This window comes from Mirounga angustirostris, unplaced genomic scaffold (genome assembly GCF_029215605.1).
Source record: "Mirounga angustirostris isolate CCGP_5_RB_7025 unplaced genomic scaffold, mMirAng1.0.hap1 SCAF_5, whole genome shotgun sequence".
NCBI lineage: Eukaryota > Metazoa > Chordata > Mammalia > Carnivora > Phocidae > Mirounga > Mirounga angustirostris.
The window spans coordinates 80,954,922-80,972,918 of NW_026991713.1; the positions used below are offsets into that span (position 1 = coordinate 80,954,922).

Genomic DNA, 17,997 nt, shown 5'->3' on the forward strand with positions numbered 1-17,997 from the left:
CTCTCACACCATTTTATAATAGATTATTAATACTTTTATTATACAAACCTAAGTATTTTAGAAAAATGGGAAAATGCATAAGAAAAAAACAGAAAGATGAACCCATCATGGAAAGATAATCATTTTGGAATATATTCTTCCCAACTTTCTTTATGCATATTTTTCCTTTATAAATATGGGTTTATAATACATATATGTATTTATGGTCATATTTGAAATAAATATATATGAATATTTCTCTTCTCAAATGTTTATCTAATTATAATTTTGAGTGACTATTTAGGATTCTAGTGAATGGAAGTATTATAATTTATTAATCTGACCCTCTATTTTAAAATTTGTAAGTTGCCTTTATTTATCACTGTCATAAACCTACATATATGGTTGGTTATTCTTCTTGAAGTTACATGACTAGCCCAAATACATTACATATTTTTAAGGGTTTGATATATATTCCTAAATCGTTCTTGAAAAAACCATGCCAACTTGCACTACCAGCAACACTGTATGAAAGGAGGCTTATTTCTCCACCTGCCCTGACAACATGGGGTAGAGTTATTCTTTTAAAACTGGTATGTCATCTTTATTTGTATTCCTTTGATTACTAGTAAAATTAGATATTTTTATGTATTTATCTTGCTTTCATGATTAACTCGTTCTTGGCAAACAACATTTTGGTCATCTTAAGTCATCTAGACATCCTAACCCTACGTGAAATCTAGCAAGTTTTGTCACTTTTTAGGCTTGCAGTGTTATTTAAGAAAATTCCTAGTATATATAAGCTGATAGCTGGAGATCGGTGGCTGATTAAAGCCAGAGAAATTAGGCTTCCTGTGAAAGAAGGTAAAATTTCTCCAGGATCCACCCAGGCACACCTGACATCATGCATACTCTTCTCCTTCTTTTTCTTTTTCCAATTCCACTTTTTTCCTTTTCCCTTCAGCTTCTCTTTATCCTAGGCTTTCAAATTATATTCACTGCCTAATTATCCTCACTGACCTCTAAAGGGCACTCACTCTGTGTTTAAATGTATTTGGAGATTTGCCGGTCATTATCAATAATTTGCTTCACTCCTATGTCAGCTCAATTCTTTGTGAGAACATAATAATATGTGCTGCCCCTAATCACAATAAATGGATGTTATTAGGATTAACATAATTAATATAATACATTCTCAAAATATGCTTATCACCCCCATGTGTACACATACACTCCTCAGCATCATTATCACTTGGAAATATGTTAGAAACGCAAATTATCAGGCTTCACCCCAGACCTGCTGAATCATGGTTGGGGGGCAACAATCAGGTATGATAAATAGTTCAGGTGATTCCAATACATGCTAAAGTGTGAGGAGCACTGGATTATAGTACTTCCATCAACACATACACACACAAAAACAGTGATTAGCATTAATTGTAGTCAGTTGTTAAAACAGAACCTGAATATGCATCCTGCTGGGACTATGATTACCATTTTTTAAAAAGATTTATTTATGAGAGAGAGAGAGAGCTCATGGGCTCAAGAACAGGGGGGAGGGGCAGAGGGAGAGGGGGAGGGGGAGGGAGTCTCAAGCAGACTCTGCACTGAGTGCAGAGCTGGACACGGGGCTCGATCTCATAACCATGAGATCATGACCTGAGCTGAAACTAAGAGTCAGACACTCAACTGACTGTGCCACACAGGCACCCCAATGATTACCATTTGTTTCTACAGCAAGCCATCCATTCTTTCATGATGGCACGAAAAATTTCCAGGTCCACATGTAGGTCTCCCTTTTCAGGATCAAGTATGTTCCATAGCTCCTCAAGTCCACTATCTTCAGAATTTTGACTACTTGCTTGTCTCAGGTAATCTATTATCTTGGCAACTCCAACTGAACCTTAGGAAGAAAGAAATTAATTTTGAAAGATGTATTTTTTTTTAATGAGAGAGAGAGAGAACACAAGCAAGAGTGGCAGGCAAGGGAGAAGCAGACTCCCTGCTGAGCAAGGAGCCCGATGCGGGACTCAATCCCAGGACATCAGGATCATGACCTGAGCTGAAGGCAGCCGCTTAACCAGCTGAACCACCCAGGCATCCTTTTTGAAAGATGTATTAAGATTATGTTTTAAAAGTGAAGAGTGAAGTGCTCAACTCTTTCAGGACCCTTGTGCTCTGGAATGTACCAGGTGTGCAGATTTGGGAAAATTTCTAAATCTCTTTAAGCCTCAGTTTCCTTATCTGTGAAATGGGGAATGATAAAAACTACCATACATAGTTGTTGTGAGGTTTAAATATGCATGATATATATACCGAATAATCACTTGTGAGAGTAATCAAAAGGCCACATTCTTTTTTGTGTTTCCCATTCTTTCTTTAAAAAGCATTCAGTGAGGGCACCTGGGTGGCTCCGTTGGTTGAGCAACTGCCTTCAGCTCAGGTCATGATCCTGGAATCCCTGGATCGAGTCCCGCATTGGGCTCCCTGCTCGGCAGGAAGTCTGCTTCTCCCTCTGACCCTCCTCCCTCTCATGTTCTCTCTCTCTCTCATTCTCTAATAAATAAAATCTTAAAAAAAAAAAAAGCATTCAGTGAACACCAACAGCATCTTTCACAGAAGTAGAATAATCCTAAAACATGTATGGAACCACAAACAACCCCAAATAGTCAAAGCAATCTTGAAAAAGAAAAACAAAGCTGAAGTCATCACAACCTTAGATTTTAAGTTATATTATAAGACTGTAGTAATCAGAACAGTATAGTACTGGTACAAAAATAGACACATAGTTCAATAAAACAGACTCCAGAGCCCAGAAATAAACTCATGCTTATATGATCAATTAATCTATGACACAGGAGGCAAGAATATATAATGGAGAAAAGACAGTCTCTTCAGAAAATGCTGCTGGGAAAACTGGACAGCTACATGCAAAAGAATGAAACTAGACCACTTTCTTACACCACAAACAAAAATAAACTCAAAATGGATTAAGGGCCAAATTGGTGAGATATAAAACCATAAAACTTGTAGGACATCTGGGGAAGATGGCAGAGTAGGAGGATCCCAAACTCACTTCAGCCCATGGATACATCTAGATAACACCCACATCAGTATAAACAATCCAGAAAATAACCTGAACACTGGCAGAACAGACTCTCCATAGCTAAATGTAGAAAAGAGGTGACATCAAAAAAGGTAGGAAGGGTAGAGACATGATTGGGAACCAGACTGACTCATGAGACTGTCCGCGGGAAGGAGGGACACCACAGGCACGGAGATCAAAAAGGAGCACACCCCACACCAGGCATCCCAGGCATGGGGGATCCCCATTGGGAAGATGTATCCCCATAATATTTGGCTTTGAAAACCAGAGGGGCTTAACTTTGCATGTTCTTAAAATCAGTGGGGTTTAACACCTAGAACCTTAGAAAGCAGCAGGCATGGCTCTGGGAGAGCAGGAGGGCAACAGGAAATGAAGTCCTGCCCTTAAGAGACAGGATAACAACACTGCTGAGATATAACAGAGAAGTAGCAATCTGAAAAACACCTGGAATATATGGGAAGATTTATTTACTAATTTTAGAACATGTGCAGGAGGGACAGAGACCATTGGGAGACTCCTCCAAGAAAAAAAGTGCTGGCAAGCACCAGCCTTTCCCCCTGCCCAGTCTAGATATATGGACACCTGCAGGAACCTGCACAGTGTGAACTCTTTCCACCTAGCATGTTAACAGTGACCCTACCCCAGCTTTCTCCTGTGGACCCACTCAATCCAACATACCTTCAGCAGGAATCCATCCAAAGCAGTGCCCCATGCCTGGCAGTGTGCAAGTAGCCCAATAGGGACCAGCACCACTCCAAACTGACACCTGTCCCAGGGAGAGGGGAAGATAACCACATACATCAGTTTGACTATGGCCCCAAAAGTGGACAGGGGGCAGACATCTGGTCTGACTGTAGGCCCCACCCACCAAAGAAAGCTTCTCAGGGGACAACACAGGAAGAGAGCCTTGCAGTTCTGTGTGACCACAGCTCTTGCGAACACCCAATCTGATCCAACTCAAGCCAAAGGTGGTTCCAGAGTAGCCCATTAACCACACAGGGACCAAATCCTGCCCAAACAGGAAGGAGAACTATTGCAGATGACTGAACTGAAGGCAAATGTGGCTCAGCCACGACAGTAGGGTGCACACAAAACACATAGGAGACACTCCTGAAGTGTCAGTTGCTGGTGAACAGGAGACATTGCACTGCAGGGCACTACAGGGCCTCCACTTCATTAGCCCACCTCTTTCAAGAGCAAGAGATGGAACTGAGTTTCCTAACACATAGAAACAGACAAACAAAGTTAGACAAAATGAGGTGACAGAGGAATATGTCCCAAATGAAAGAAGAGCACAAAATCACAGCAAGAGAGCTAAATAAAACAGAGGTAAGTAATATGCCAGTTAGAGAATTTAAAGTAATGGTAATAAAGATACCCAATGGACTTGAGAAAAGAGTGGAGGACCTCAATAAGACCCTCAACAAAGAGAAAGAAAACATAAAAAAGAACCAATCAGAGGGGTGCCTGGGTGGTTCAGTTAAGTATTGGATTCTTGACCTCAGCTCAGGTCTTGATCTCAGGGTCATGAGTTCAAGCTTCCACTGGGTGTGGAGCCTACTTAAAAAAAAAAAAATCAATCAGAGATGAATAACTCAATACTTGGAATTTAAAACACACTACAGGGAATACATAGTAGACTAGAGGAAACAGAAGAATGGATCAGTGACCTGGAGAACAAAGTAGTGGAAAGAGATCTAGTTGAACAGGAGAAAGAAAAAAGACTAATAATGAGTATAGATTAAGGGAATTCAATGACACCATCAAGTAATAATGTCGATATTAAAGGATCCCAGAAGGAGAAGAGAGAAAAAGGGAAGAAAATTTATTTGAAGAAACAGCAGCTGAAAACTTTCCAACCCTGGGGAAGGAAACACAAATCCAGACCCAGGAGGCACAGAGAGGGCACAACAAAACCAACTCAAGCAAGTCCATACCAAGACACATAGTAATTAAAATGGCAAAAAGTAGTGATAAAGAGAGAATTTTAAAAGCAGCAGGAGATGGGTACTTTGGTGGCTCAGTCAGGTAAGTGTCTGACTCTTGATTTCAGCTCAGATCATGATCTTGGGTGAGGGGGGTGGTCCCTGGGAATGAGTCCTGTGTTGGCCGCTGTGCTCAGCAGGGACTCTGCTGAAGATTCTCTCTCCCTTGACCCTCCTCCTGTGCACGTTCTCTCTTTCTCTCACTCTCAAATAAATAAATAAATCCTTTTTAAAAAAAAAGCAGCAAGAGAAAGAAAACAGTTACATACAAGGGAAACCCCATAAGGCTCTCAACTGATGTTTGAGCAGAAACTAGGCAGGCCAGAGAAGAGTGGCATGATATATGTTCAAAGTGCTGAAAACAACAACAACAACAACACAAAAAACTGCAACCAAGCATACTCTCTATTCAGCAAGGCTATCATTCAGAAAAGGAGAGATGATGAGTTTCCCAAACAAAATTTAAAGGAATTGATGACCAATAACCAGCCTTACAAGAAATGTTAAAGGGGATTCTATGAGTAGAAAGACAAGCAGGAGTAAGAAAAGTAGGATGCACAAAAGCACTACAATTAAGTATATCTATAAAAATCAGTCAAGGAAGTCACAAAAGTATGAAACTATATAGCAAAAATACAGGTGGCAGAGGAGTAAAAACTTAGTGCTTTAAGATGGGGTTCAAACTGGGGCACCTGGGTGGCTCAGTTGGTTAGGCGACTGCCTTCGGCTCGGGTCATGATCCTGGAGTCCCAGGATCGAGTCCCGCATCGAGCTCCCTGCTCTGCAGGGAGTCTGCTCCTCCTTCTGACCCTCCCCCCTCTCATGTGCTCTCTGTCTCTCTCATTCTGTCTCAAATAAATAAATAAAATCTTAAAAAAAAAAAAAAAAGACGGGGTTCAAACTTAAATGGCCACCAATTTAATATAATGTGCTATATGCATAAGATGTTATATATAAACCTAATGGTAATCACAAATAAAAAACCTGTAACAGATATGCAAAAAATAAAAAGAAATGAATCCAAGCATATAACCAAAGAAAACCAGCATGGAAAGAGCCCAAATGTCCATCAACTGATGAATGGATAAAGAAGATATGGTGTAAGACCTGTACCCCTGAAACAAATAATACATTATATGTTAATTAAAAAAAAAAAAGAAGATATGGTGTATATATACACAATGGAATATTATTCGGTCATCAAAAAGAATGAAATCTTGTTATTTGCAATGGCATGGATGGAGCTAGAGTGTGTTATGCTAAGTGAAATAAGCCAGAGAAAGACAAATAAAATATGATTTCACTCATATGTGGAATTTAAGAAACAAAACAGATAAACATAGGGGAAGGGGGAAAAAAAGAAAGGGAAGCAAACCATAAGAGACTTAAATATATAGAACTGAGGACTGATGGAGGAGAGGCAGGCAAATAGGTGATGGGTATTAAGGAAGATGCTTGTTGTGGTTAGCACTGCGTGTTGTATGTAAGTGATGAATCACTAAATTCTACTCTTGAAACCAATATTATATTATATGTTAACTAAGTAGAATTTAAATAAAAATTTGAAAAAAAAATCACACACACAAAAATATTTAAAAACCAAAAAAAAGCCCAAAATAAAACAAATAAACAAACACAAATGTTAACCTCTTCCAAGGACACCCTCACAGACACATCCATAAATAAAGTTTGACTACTATTTGAATATCCCTTAGTCCAATCAAGTTGACACATAAAATTAACCATCAAACTCTGTTGTAGCCATTAAGAAAACATTAAAAGTAGCCAATATTTGGGGGAGTCTTGTGCTTTCTATATCTGAGAAGAAGAAATGCCCCTTTGTAGAATTCTTAAGGACATGTAGTAGGTAAGCTATGGGAGTGACTTTGAAAAGCTTACCAAACACTTCTTATCAGAAGGGTATAGATTTGTGTATATTAAGATTTGTACAGATTAAGATAAATGGGCAAATACTTCTTGAATGTCATAAGAACCAAATATAGAAACCAATATTCTAAGCTTCCACTTTGATTTCTATCCTTTCTGTCCCAATGTAGCATTTCTTTGAAGCACAAATTTTGATTCCTAAGATTCTATTCTATGCTGTAAATCATAATGCATGTCCTTATGGAAAAATAAAAAATTGTATGATATGGAAAAAAAAAGAAAGAAAGAAAACCAGCAAACCATGAAAGAAGAGAGCAAGAGAAGAAAGGAACAAAGAAGAACTACAAAAACAACTATAAAATGATGGACATTGGGGAGGGTATGTGCTATGGTGAGTGCTGTGAATTGTGTAAGACTGTTGAATCACAGACCTGTACCCCTGAAACAAATAATACATTATATGTTTAAAAAAAAAAAAAAAGAAGAAGATAGTAGAAAGGGAAAAATGAAGGGGGGGAAATTGGAGGGGGAGACGAACCATGAGAGACTATGGACTCTGAGAAACAAACTGAGGGTTCTAGAGGGGAGGGGGGTGGCGTGGTGGGTTAGCCTGGTGATGGGTATTAAAGAGGGCACATACTGAATGGAGCACTGGGTGTTATATGCAAACAATGAATCATGGAACACTACATCAAAAACTAATGATGTAATGTATGGTGATTAACATAACATAATAAAATAAAATAAACAACTATAAAACAAGCAACAAAATGGCAGTAAGTACATACTTATCAATTACTTTGAATGTAAATGGACTAAATGTTCCAATCAAAAAACTAGGGTGACAGATGGATAAACAAGCAAGAACCATTGACATGCTGCCTGCAAGAGACTCATTTCAGACTTAAAGACACATGTAGATTGAAGGTGAAGGGATGGAAAAGCATTTGTCCTGCATATGGAAATGAAAAGAAAGCTAGGGTAGCAATACTTAGACAAAATAGACTTTAAACCAAAGACTGTAACTAGAGACAAAGAAGGACACTTCTAATGATAAAGGGAGTAATACAAAAAGATATACCCCATTTACATCAATGGATAGATCATCTAGACAGAACAGCAACAATGAAACAGTGGCTTTGGAGGATACATTGGACCAGATGGATCTAACAGATATATTCAGAACATTCCATCCAGGGATACCTGGTGACTCAATTTTGCTGATCTTTTCAAAGATGAAAGGAAGGGAGGGAGAGAGGGAGGGAGGAAAGAAAGAAAGAGGAGGAAGGAAGGAAGGAAAGAGTGAGAGAGAAAGAAAGAAAGAGAAAGAGAGAAGAGGAGGAAAGAAGGAGACAGACAGAAAGAAAAAAGAAAGGGAGGAAGAAAAGAAAAAAGAATCAACACAACAAAAATACAAAGGATTAGGATTATAAGAGAATATTATGAAAAATTATATGCCAACAAATTGGACAAACTAGAAGAAATGGATAAATTCCTAGAAACATACAACCCACAAAACTGAATCAGAAAGAAATAGAAAATTTGAATATACCAGTTACCAGTGATGCGACTGCATCTGTTAAAAAAAGAAAAACAAACAAACAAACAAAAAACCTCCTGACAAAAAAAGTTCAGAATCAGATGACCTCACAGGTGAATTCTAGCAAACATTTAAAGAAGAGTTAATACCTACCCTACTCCTCTCAAACGATTCCGAAAAAATAGGAGAGAAAGGAAAGCTTCCAAATTCATTATATGCATCCAGGATTATTCTGATACCAAAAACAGATAAAGACACTGCAAAAAAAAGAGAACTATCGGCCAATATCTCTGATGACCATAGATGCAAAAATCCTCAACAAAATACTAGCAAACCAAATCCAAAACATTAAAAAAATCCTTCTTCATGATCAAGTGGGATTTACTCCTGGGATGTAAGCGTGGTTCAATGTTTGCAAATCAATCTATGTGATACATCACATCAACAAAAGAAAGGATAAAAACCATATGATCATTTCAGTAGAGCAGAAAAAGCATCTGACAAAGTACAACATCATTCATGATTAAAAAAAAAAAAAACTTTCAACAAAGTAGGTTTAGAGGGAGCATACTTCAACATAATAAAGATATGAAAAACCCACTGCTAACATCTTACTTAATGGGGAAAAACTGAGAGCTTTTCCCATAAAAGCAGGAACAAGACAAGGATGTCCACTCTCACCACTTTTATTCAGCATAGTACTAGAAGTCCTGGCCATAGCAATCAGACAAGAAAAAGAAATAAAAGGCATCCAAATTAGTAAGGAAGAAGTAAAACTTATCACTATTTGCAGATGACATGAGACTATGTATAGAAAACCCAAAGACCCCCCAAAAAAACTACTAGAACTGATGAACTCAGTGAAGTCACAAGATACAAAATCAATATACAGAAATCCATTGCATTTCTATACACTAATAATGAAGTAGCAGAAAGAGAATTTAAGAAAACAATCCCACTTACAATTGCACGAATACCTAGGAATAAACTTAACCAAGTACATGAAAGACCTGTACTCTGAAAACTATAGAACACTGATGAAAGAATTTTAAGATGACACAAATGAATGGAAAGATATTCCATGCTCATGGATTGGGAGAACAAATATTGTTAAAGTGTACATACTACCCAAAGCAATCTATAGATTTAATGCAATCCTTGTCAAAATACCAACAGCATTTCTCGTGAAATTAGAACATATAATCCTAAAATTTGTATGGAACCATAAAAGACCTCAAATTGCCAAAACTATCTTGAAAAAGAACAAAACTGGAGGTATCACAATCACAGATTTCAAGATATATTACAAACTGTAGTAATCAAAACAGTATGGTACTGGCACAAAAATAGACAAATAGATCAATAGGACAGAACAGAAAGCCTAAAAATAAACACACACTTATATGGTCAATTGATCTTCAACAAAGGAGGCAAGAATATGCAATTGAAAAAAGACACTTTTCAAAAAATGGTATTAGGAAAAGCTGGTATTGGACACCTACATGCAAATGAATGAAACTGGACCACTTATTTATGCCATACACAAAAATAAATTCAAAATAGATTAAAGACATAAACATGACTTCTCAAGCTATTTCAAAAAAAAAAAAAATAGAAATGGAGGGAAACCATCCAAACTCATTCTACAAGGCCAGCATTCCCGATTCCAAAAGCAAACAAAGACTCCACTAAAAAAAGGAATAGAGGCCAATATCCCTGATGAACATGAACTCAGAAATTCTCAACAAAATACTAGCAAATCGAATCCAATAGTACATTAAAAGAATCATTCACCACAATCAAGTGGGATTTATTCCTGGGTTGCAAGGGTAGTTCAATATTTGCAAATCAATCAATATGATACACATTAATAAAAGAAAAGATAAGAACCATATGATCTTCTCAACAGATACAGAAAAATATTTGACAAAGTATAGCATCCATTTTTGAGAAAAACTCTTAACAAAGTAGGGATAGAGGGAACATATCTCAACATCATAAAGGCCATATACAAAAAATGCACAGCTAATGTCATCCTTAATCAGGATAAAACTGAAAGTTTTTCCTTATGGTCAGGAAAAAGACAGAGATATCTACTTTCACCACTTTTATTCAACATAGTACTGGAAGTCGTAGCCTCAGCAGACAACAAAAAGAAATAAAAGGCATCCAGATCAGCAAGGAAGAAGTCAAAACATTCATTATTTGCAGACAACATGACACTATGTAGAAAATCTAAAAGACTCTATCAAAAAATTGGTAGAGTGATACATGAATGTATCATGTATCTAGAACTGATACATGAATTCAGTGAAGTCACAGGATACAAAATCAATGTACAGATAACTGTTGTATTTCTATACACCAATAATGAAGCAACAGAAAGAGAAAACAAGGAATCAATCCCATTTACAACTGCACCAAAACCCATAAGATACCTACGAATAAACCTAACCAAAGAGGTAAAAGATTTGTACTTTGAGAACTATAGAACACTTATGAAACAAATTGAAGATGACACAAAGAATGGAAAAACATCCCATGTTCATGGATTGGAAGAACAAATATTGTTAAAATGTCTATACTACCCAAAGCAATCTACATATTTAAAGCAATCCCTATCAAAATACCACCAGCACTTTTCATAGAGCTAGAACAAACAAGCCTAAAATTTGTATGGAACCACAAGACCCCAAATAGCCAAAGCAATCTTGAAAAAGAAAAGCAAAGCTGGAGGCATCACAATTCCAGACTTCAAGTTATATTACAAAGCTGTAGCGATCGAGACAGTACTGGCACAAAAAGACACGTAAGTCAATGGAACAGAAAACCCAGAACTGGACCCACAACTATACGGTCAACTAATCTTTGACAAAGCAGGAAAGAATATCCAATGGGAAAAAGACAGTCTATTCAACAAATGGTGTTGGGAAAACTGGGCAGCAACATGCAAAAGAATGAAACTAGACCACTTTCTTACACCATACACAAAAATAAATTCAAAATGGATGAAAGACCTAAATGTGAGACAGGAAACCATCAAAATCCTAGGAACATAGGCAGTAACCTCTTTGACACTGGCCATAGCATCTTCTTACTAGACATGTCTCCTGAGGCAAGGGAAACAAAAGCAAAAATAAACTATTGGGACTACATCAAGATAAAAAGTTTTGTACAGTGAAGGAAACAATCAACAAAACTAAAAGGCAACCTTTGTAATGGGAGAAGATATCTGCAAATGACATATCCGATAAAGGATTAGAATCCAAAATCTATAAAGAACTTATCAAACTCAACACCCCAAAAACAAATAATCCCATTAAAAAATGGATAGAAGACATGAAAAAACATTTTTCCAAATAAGACATCCAGATGGCCAACAGACATATGAAAAGATGCTCAATATCACTTATATTCAGGGAAATACAAATCAAAACTACAATGAGATATCACCTCACACCTTGTTAGAATAGCTAAAATTAATGACACAGGAAACAACAGATGTTGGTGAGGATATGGAGAAAGGGAGACCCTCTTATACTGTTGGTGGAAATGCAGACTTGTACAGCCACTCTGGAAAACAGTATGGAGGTTCCTCAAAAAGTTAAAAATAGAACTATTCTATGACCCAGCAATTGCACTACTAGGTATTTACCCAAAGGATACAAAAATACCGATTCAAAGGGATACATGTCTCCTGATGTTTATATAGCAGCATTATCAACAATAGACAAATTATGGAAAGAACCCAAATGTCCATTAGGTGATGAATGGATAGACAATATGTGGTGTGTGTATACAAGAGCATGTGTGTGCGTGCGCGCGTGCACACACACACACACACACAGAGGAATATTACTCAGCCATCAAAAAGAATGAAATCTTACCATTTGCAATGACATGGATAGAGCTAGAGAGTATTATGCTAAGTGAAATAAGCCCGTCAGAGAGAGACAAATACCATATGATTTCACTCATATGTGGAATTTAAGAAACAGAACAGATGAACATGGGGGGTGGGGGGAGAGAGAAGCAAACCATAAAATATACTCTTAACTACAGAGAACAAATTGAGGGTTGCTGCAGGGGAGGTAGGCAGAGGTATGGGTTAAATGGGTGATGGGCATTAAGGAGGGCACTTGTGAGGAGCACTGGGTGTTGTATATAAGTGATGAATCAAGAAATTCTACACCTGAAACAAAACAAACAAACAAACAAACAAACAAACAAACCTGATTACAGAGAAATCTCAATCTCCAAAAGGAAGCAGTACAGATGAAATTTATTTCAATAAAAGAAACTAGAAATTAAAGACAAAATGGGAAAAGAGAAAAGAAATGAAAAAAGAGAAAGAAGGAAAGAAAGAAGAAAGAAAAAGAGAAAGAAAGAAGAAAGAAAAAGAGAAAGAAAGAATGAGAAAGAGAAAGAAAGAAAAAGAAATATCTATACAATGGAATTTAGAACACAAGGGAGAAAAGAGACAGGACATTTACCGAAATGACATGTTCTTTTACTACTGGAATCACAGATCATAAGAATATTTTAAGTCATGCCTCCTGCCTGACATTTGTAGAAAAGACAGGGAAAAAAGAATTGTGTTGATCTACATTATTTGGTTGCATCATTGTATTTCATAAAATATGCCTGATTTTCTATAGGTCCCAATATGTGTTCATGATCCAAAAACATAATGTGAGGTTCTATTGTTTACATAGCTGGATCATTGTAGGATCCTACAAATACTGACAAATATCATTTCTTTGTATAGCAGTCAATATTAAGAGATAATTCACAAAAATGTGAAGACTAAAGAATCAATAGCAGATGCTGTAAATTACTAGAGAAAATGAAAATAAACATAGGAATGAGTTTGCATTAAAAAAGAAAAAAGACCTAAATATGAGACCTGAAACCATAAAAATTCTAGAAAAGAACACAGGCAGTAATTTCTCTGACACAAGCCATAGCAACATTTTTCTAGGTATGTCTCCTGAAGCAAAGGAAACAAAAGCTAAAATAAACTATTGGGATTACATTAAAATAAACAGCTTCTGCACAGTGAAAGGAAAAAAATTAACAAAACTCAAAGGCAAACTTCAAGATGGGAGAAGATATTTGCAAATAACATATCTGATAAAGGGTACTATCCAAATTATATAAAGAACTTATACAACTAAACACCAAAACAAAAAAACAAATAAGCCATTAAAAATGGGCAGAAGACATACACAGATATTTCTTCAGAGAAGACATCCAGATGGCCAACAGACACATGAAAAGATGCTCAACATCACTCATATTCAGGGAAATGCAAATCAAAACCACAATGAGATATCACCTCACAGCTGTCAGAATGACTAAAATAAAAAAACACAAGAAACGGGGCGCCTGGGTGGCTCAGCCGTTAAACGTCTGCCTTCGGCTCAGGTCATGATCCCAGGTCCTGGGATCGAGCCCCGCATCGGGCTCCCTGCTCCACGGGAAGCCTGCTTCTCCCTCTCTCACTCCCCCTGCTTGTGTTCCCTCTCTCGCTGTGTCTCTCTCTGTCAAATAAATAAATAAAATCTTAAAAAAAAAAACACACACACAAGAAACAACAAATGTTGACAAGAATGTGGAGAAAAAGGAACCCTCATGTACTGTTGGTGGGAAGGCTAACTGGTGCAGCCACTCTGGAAAACAGTATGGTGGTTCCTCAAAAAGTTAAAAATAGAATTACCATATGTTTCAGTAATTCCACTACTGGGTATATACTCAAAGAATACAAAAACACTAATTTGAAAAGATACATGCACCCCTATGTTTATTGCAGCAGTATTTACAATAACCAAGATACAGAAGCAGCCCAAGTATCCACTGATTGATGAGTAAAGATGTATACACACATATCACATAGGAATGAATTTACATTTTAAAATGCATTATATGTATTTAAAAATGCATTATATATCCATAATGGAATATTACTCAGCCATAAAAAAGGATGAGATTTTTGCCATTTGTGACAACACGGAGGGTATTATGCCAAGTGAAATAAGTCAAACAGAGATAAATACCATATGATTTCACTTATATGTAGAATCTAAAACAACAAAACAGTAAATAAACCAACAAAAAGCAGAAACAGACCCATAAATACAGAGAACATACTGATGGTTGCCAGAGGAGAAGGGTGGGGGGGATGGCCAAAACAAGTGAAGAGGAGTGGTAGATACAGGCTCCCAGTTATAGAAAAAGTCATGGGGAGGGGCATCTGGGTGGCTCAGTCGGTTAAGCATCCAACTCTTGACCTTGACTCAGGTGATGATCTCAGGGTCATGAGATTGAGCCCTGTGTTGGGCTCTGTGCTCAGCTTGGAGTCTACTTGAGATTCTCTCCCTCTGCTTCTGCCCCTCCCCTGCTCACTCACTCTCTCTCCAAGTAAATAAATAAAATCTTAAAAAAAAAAAAAAAGAAAAAGGATAAAATGCACAACAGAGGAAATACAGTCAGTAGTATTGTAATAGTGTGGTATGGTGACAGAAGGTAGCTACACTTGGGGAGAGCACAGCAGAACGTATAGACTTGTTGAATCACTATGTTGTACACCTGAAACTAATGTAACATTTTATGTCAACTATATTTCAAAAATAAAGTTAAAAATTAACTACTGCATATATTTTTCTCAGGGCACGAAAAAAGTGTTATTAGTTAAATATGAAAATGCGGGGAGAAAACAAAGGCATTCAGCATCTAGCCTAGATGAAATTTCAGTCTCAAGTAAGTACTTCGAATCTTTTTTGGGTAAACTGATGTGGAGAGGCCATTCTTAGATACAGTCATTCCTACTATCACATTCAGAAATTAAGTTAGTAACTGACACACCAATCTTATTTAAGCTTAAGACTTGTCTTTTACTTCTAACTGAAGCCTGCTTTGAGATCTATGCTCTGGGGACAGGGTGGATGCAGGGGTGAAGATTCTTCCCTCAAGGAGGTAAATATAGACTAACAAAAGCATGAATAACTTTAAGGAGAGTACAGCTAGTCCCCAGCTTACAATGGTTTGATTTCCAACTTTACAGTGGTTGCAAAGTGATACACATTCAGTAGAAATTGTACTTCAGATTTTGAATTTTGATCTTTTCCCTGGCTAGTGATATGCAATATGATACTCCTTCTTGATGCTAGACAGAAGCAGTAAGCTGCAGCTCCTAGTCAGCCACGCGATCACAAAGGTTAAGAACAAATACATTTACAACCATTTTGTACCCATACAACCATCCTGTTTTTCACTTTTGGTACAATATTCATTACATGAGATATTCAATACTTTATTATAAAATAGGCTTTGTATTAAATGATTTTGCCCAACTGTAGGCTAATATAAGTGTTCTGAGCACTTAAGTTAGGCTAGACTAAGTTATGATGTTAAGTAGGTTAAATGTATTAAATGCATTTTTAATTTAGGGTATTTTCAATTTACAATGAATCTGTCAGAGTGTAACCCCATCATAAGTCAAGGAAGATCTGTATTAATTTAATGACAAATGTCATTTGGCAGTGTTAGGAGGTACTGAGAAGGGGAAAAATACATTTAGAGAGATGATTTTTATTCCTTTTATTTGTAGAATTGAAAAGAGAGCTGTGAAGCCAACAAGAATATCTTTATCTTATTTTCCTCCACTAAAACTCTAAGCCCTCTATCACATACCTCAAACTGAAAATACCTCCTGTCATGGATTTTTATCTGTCAACTTAACTGGGCCATGGGATGTCCAAATATTTGGTCAAGTGTTATTCTGGATATTTCTGTGAAGGTATTTTTAGATGAAATGAACATTTAAATTGGTAGACTAACTAATGCAGATTGTCCTTCCTAATGAGTGTGAGCCTGAGTAGAACAAAAACATGGGCCCTCCTCTAAGTAAAAGAGAATTTTTTCTGCCTGGCTGCCTTTGTTTGAACTGGGACTTCAGCTTTCTTCCTGCTTTTGGACTCAAATGGAACCATCAGCTCTTCTTTGGTCTTGAGGCTGCCTCTAGACAGGAACTATGCCATATGCTTTCCTGGTTCTCATTGGGGAAGCTTTGGATTCAGACTGGAACTAAACTATTAGCTCCTTAGGTCTCTAGCTTCCTGACTTACAGACAGATCTTGGGACTTGCCTGCCTCCATAATCATGTCAGCCAATTCCTTATAATAAATCTATCTATTTATTATCTATCTTTCTATTATCTTTCTATTATCTATCTATCATCTATCATCTATCTATCCATCTATCCATCCATCCATTCATCCATCCACACACACACACACACACACACACACACACACACACACACAATTGGTTCTTCTTCTCTGAAGAACTCTGATCAATATCTCCCTTCAGCGGAGCTTCCTTATTTTCTTCAGGGAAATAGTTCCTTAAATCCTGCCCAAGCAGAACAGCTTTCTGGAAATAAATAAACGCCATTCATCCTACACTATAATTAAGGGTGCATGGAAATGTTTTGCTGCAAGAATATTCATTATGATGCTATTTATAATAGAGAAAAAATAATATCCAATTGAGACAGATTGGTTAAGTAAAATATGATATATTCCCAAAAAGGTATAGTATATGAAGAAAATTTGTGGACACAGATGACCACTCAAAATTACTAAGTGAGAAAAAACAGATTATAAAAACAAGTCTGGAAACATTCCCATACACACTTGGGGAACATACTGCATGTATCTTAAGAAAAAAAGAATGACCCCAAAAATCTTAAACCATTTTCAGCAATCTACTGTGGTAGTGAGGTACACAGAATCCAGGGTGTCCTTTTTGATCCCTGCCTCCTAATGTTTACACCCTTGTGTAGTTCCCTCCCCTTGAGTATGGGCAGGACCTATGTCTTGCGTCTAACCAATAGAACATTGCAAAGGTGATGGTATATACTTGTGTGTGATTATATGATTAAGGTACATAAGATCACAGCTCTTGACTTGGCTGGAGTCACTAATTCTCCTGCTGGCTTTGAAGAAGCAAGATGCCATGTTATGGGCTTCTTATGCTGAGAGGCCCAACTGGCAAGAGACTGAGGGACACCTCTAGCTGACAACAACCCTCAGTCCTATCACCACAAACAACTAAATTCTGCTGCCCAAAGCAGGTCAGTCCCCTGTTGAGCCACAGATAACACAGCTGCCCTGGACAACACCTTGACTACAACTTTGTGAGTTCCTTAGCCGAGGACCCCGCTAAGCTGTGCATGGATTCCTGATCCACAGAAGGTATGGGGTAATAAATGTGTATTGTTCTAGGCCACCAAGTTTGTGTAAATTCAGCAACAGAAAAATAATACAAGTAGTTTGGGTATTATTATTCTAAAAGTGTCGTGTATATATTGAAGAATAAAACAAATGAGCATTTATATTGGTGTCACTGAGGACCAGGATTTTCTATGGGTGAGAAAGGAAATAGAGATACAGAAGAGACAAGTAAAACCCCTATAATACTAAATTTGCATTGGATAG

The 17,997-nt window shown here is 37.2% G+C and overlaps 1 protein-coding gene across 1 annotated transcript in view; it reads right to left on the reverse strand.

The window, feature by feature from the left end:
• IRAG2 (inositol 1,4,5-triphosphate receptor associated 2) overlaps positions 1-17,997 on the reverse strand; it is a 118,160-nt gene that overhangs the window by 86,043 nt on the left and 14,120 nt on the right. The window contains exon 2 of the mRNA XM_045869555.3: positions 1,702-1,882. Within this exon, the coding sequence (XP_045725511.1) occupies positions 1,702-1,882 (181 nt within the window). The remainder of the gene's footprint in view (positions 1-1,701; positions 1,883-17,997) is intronic.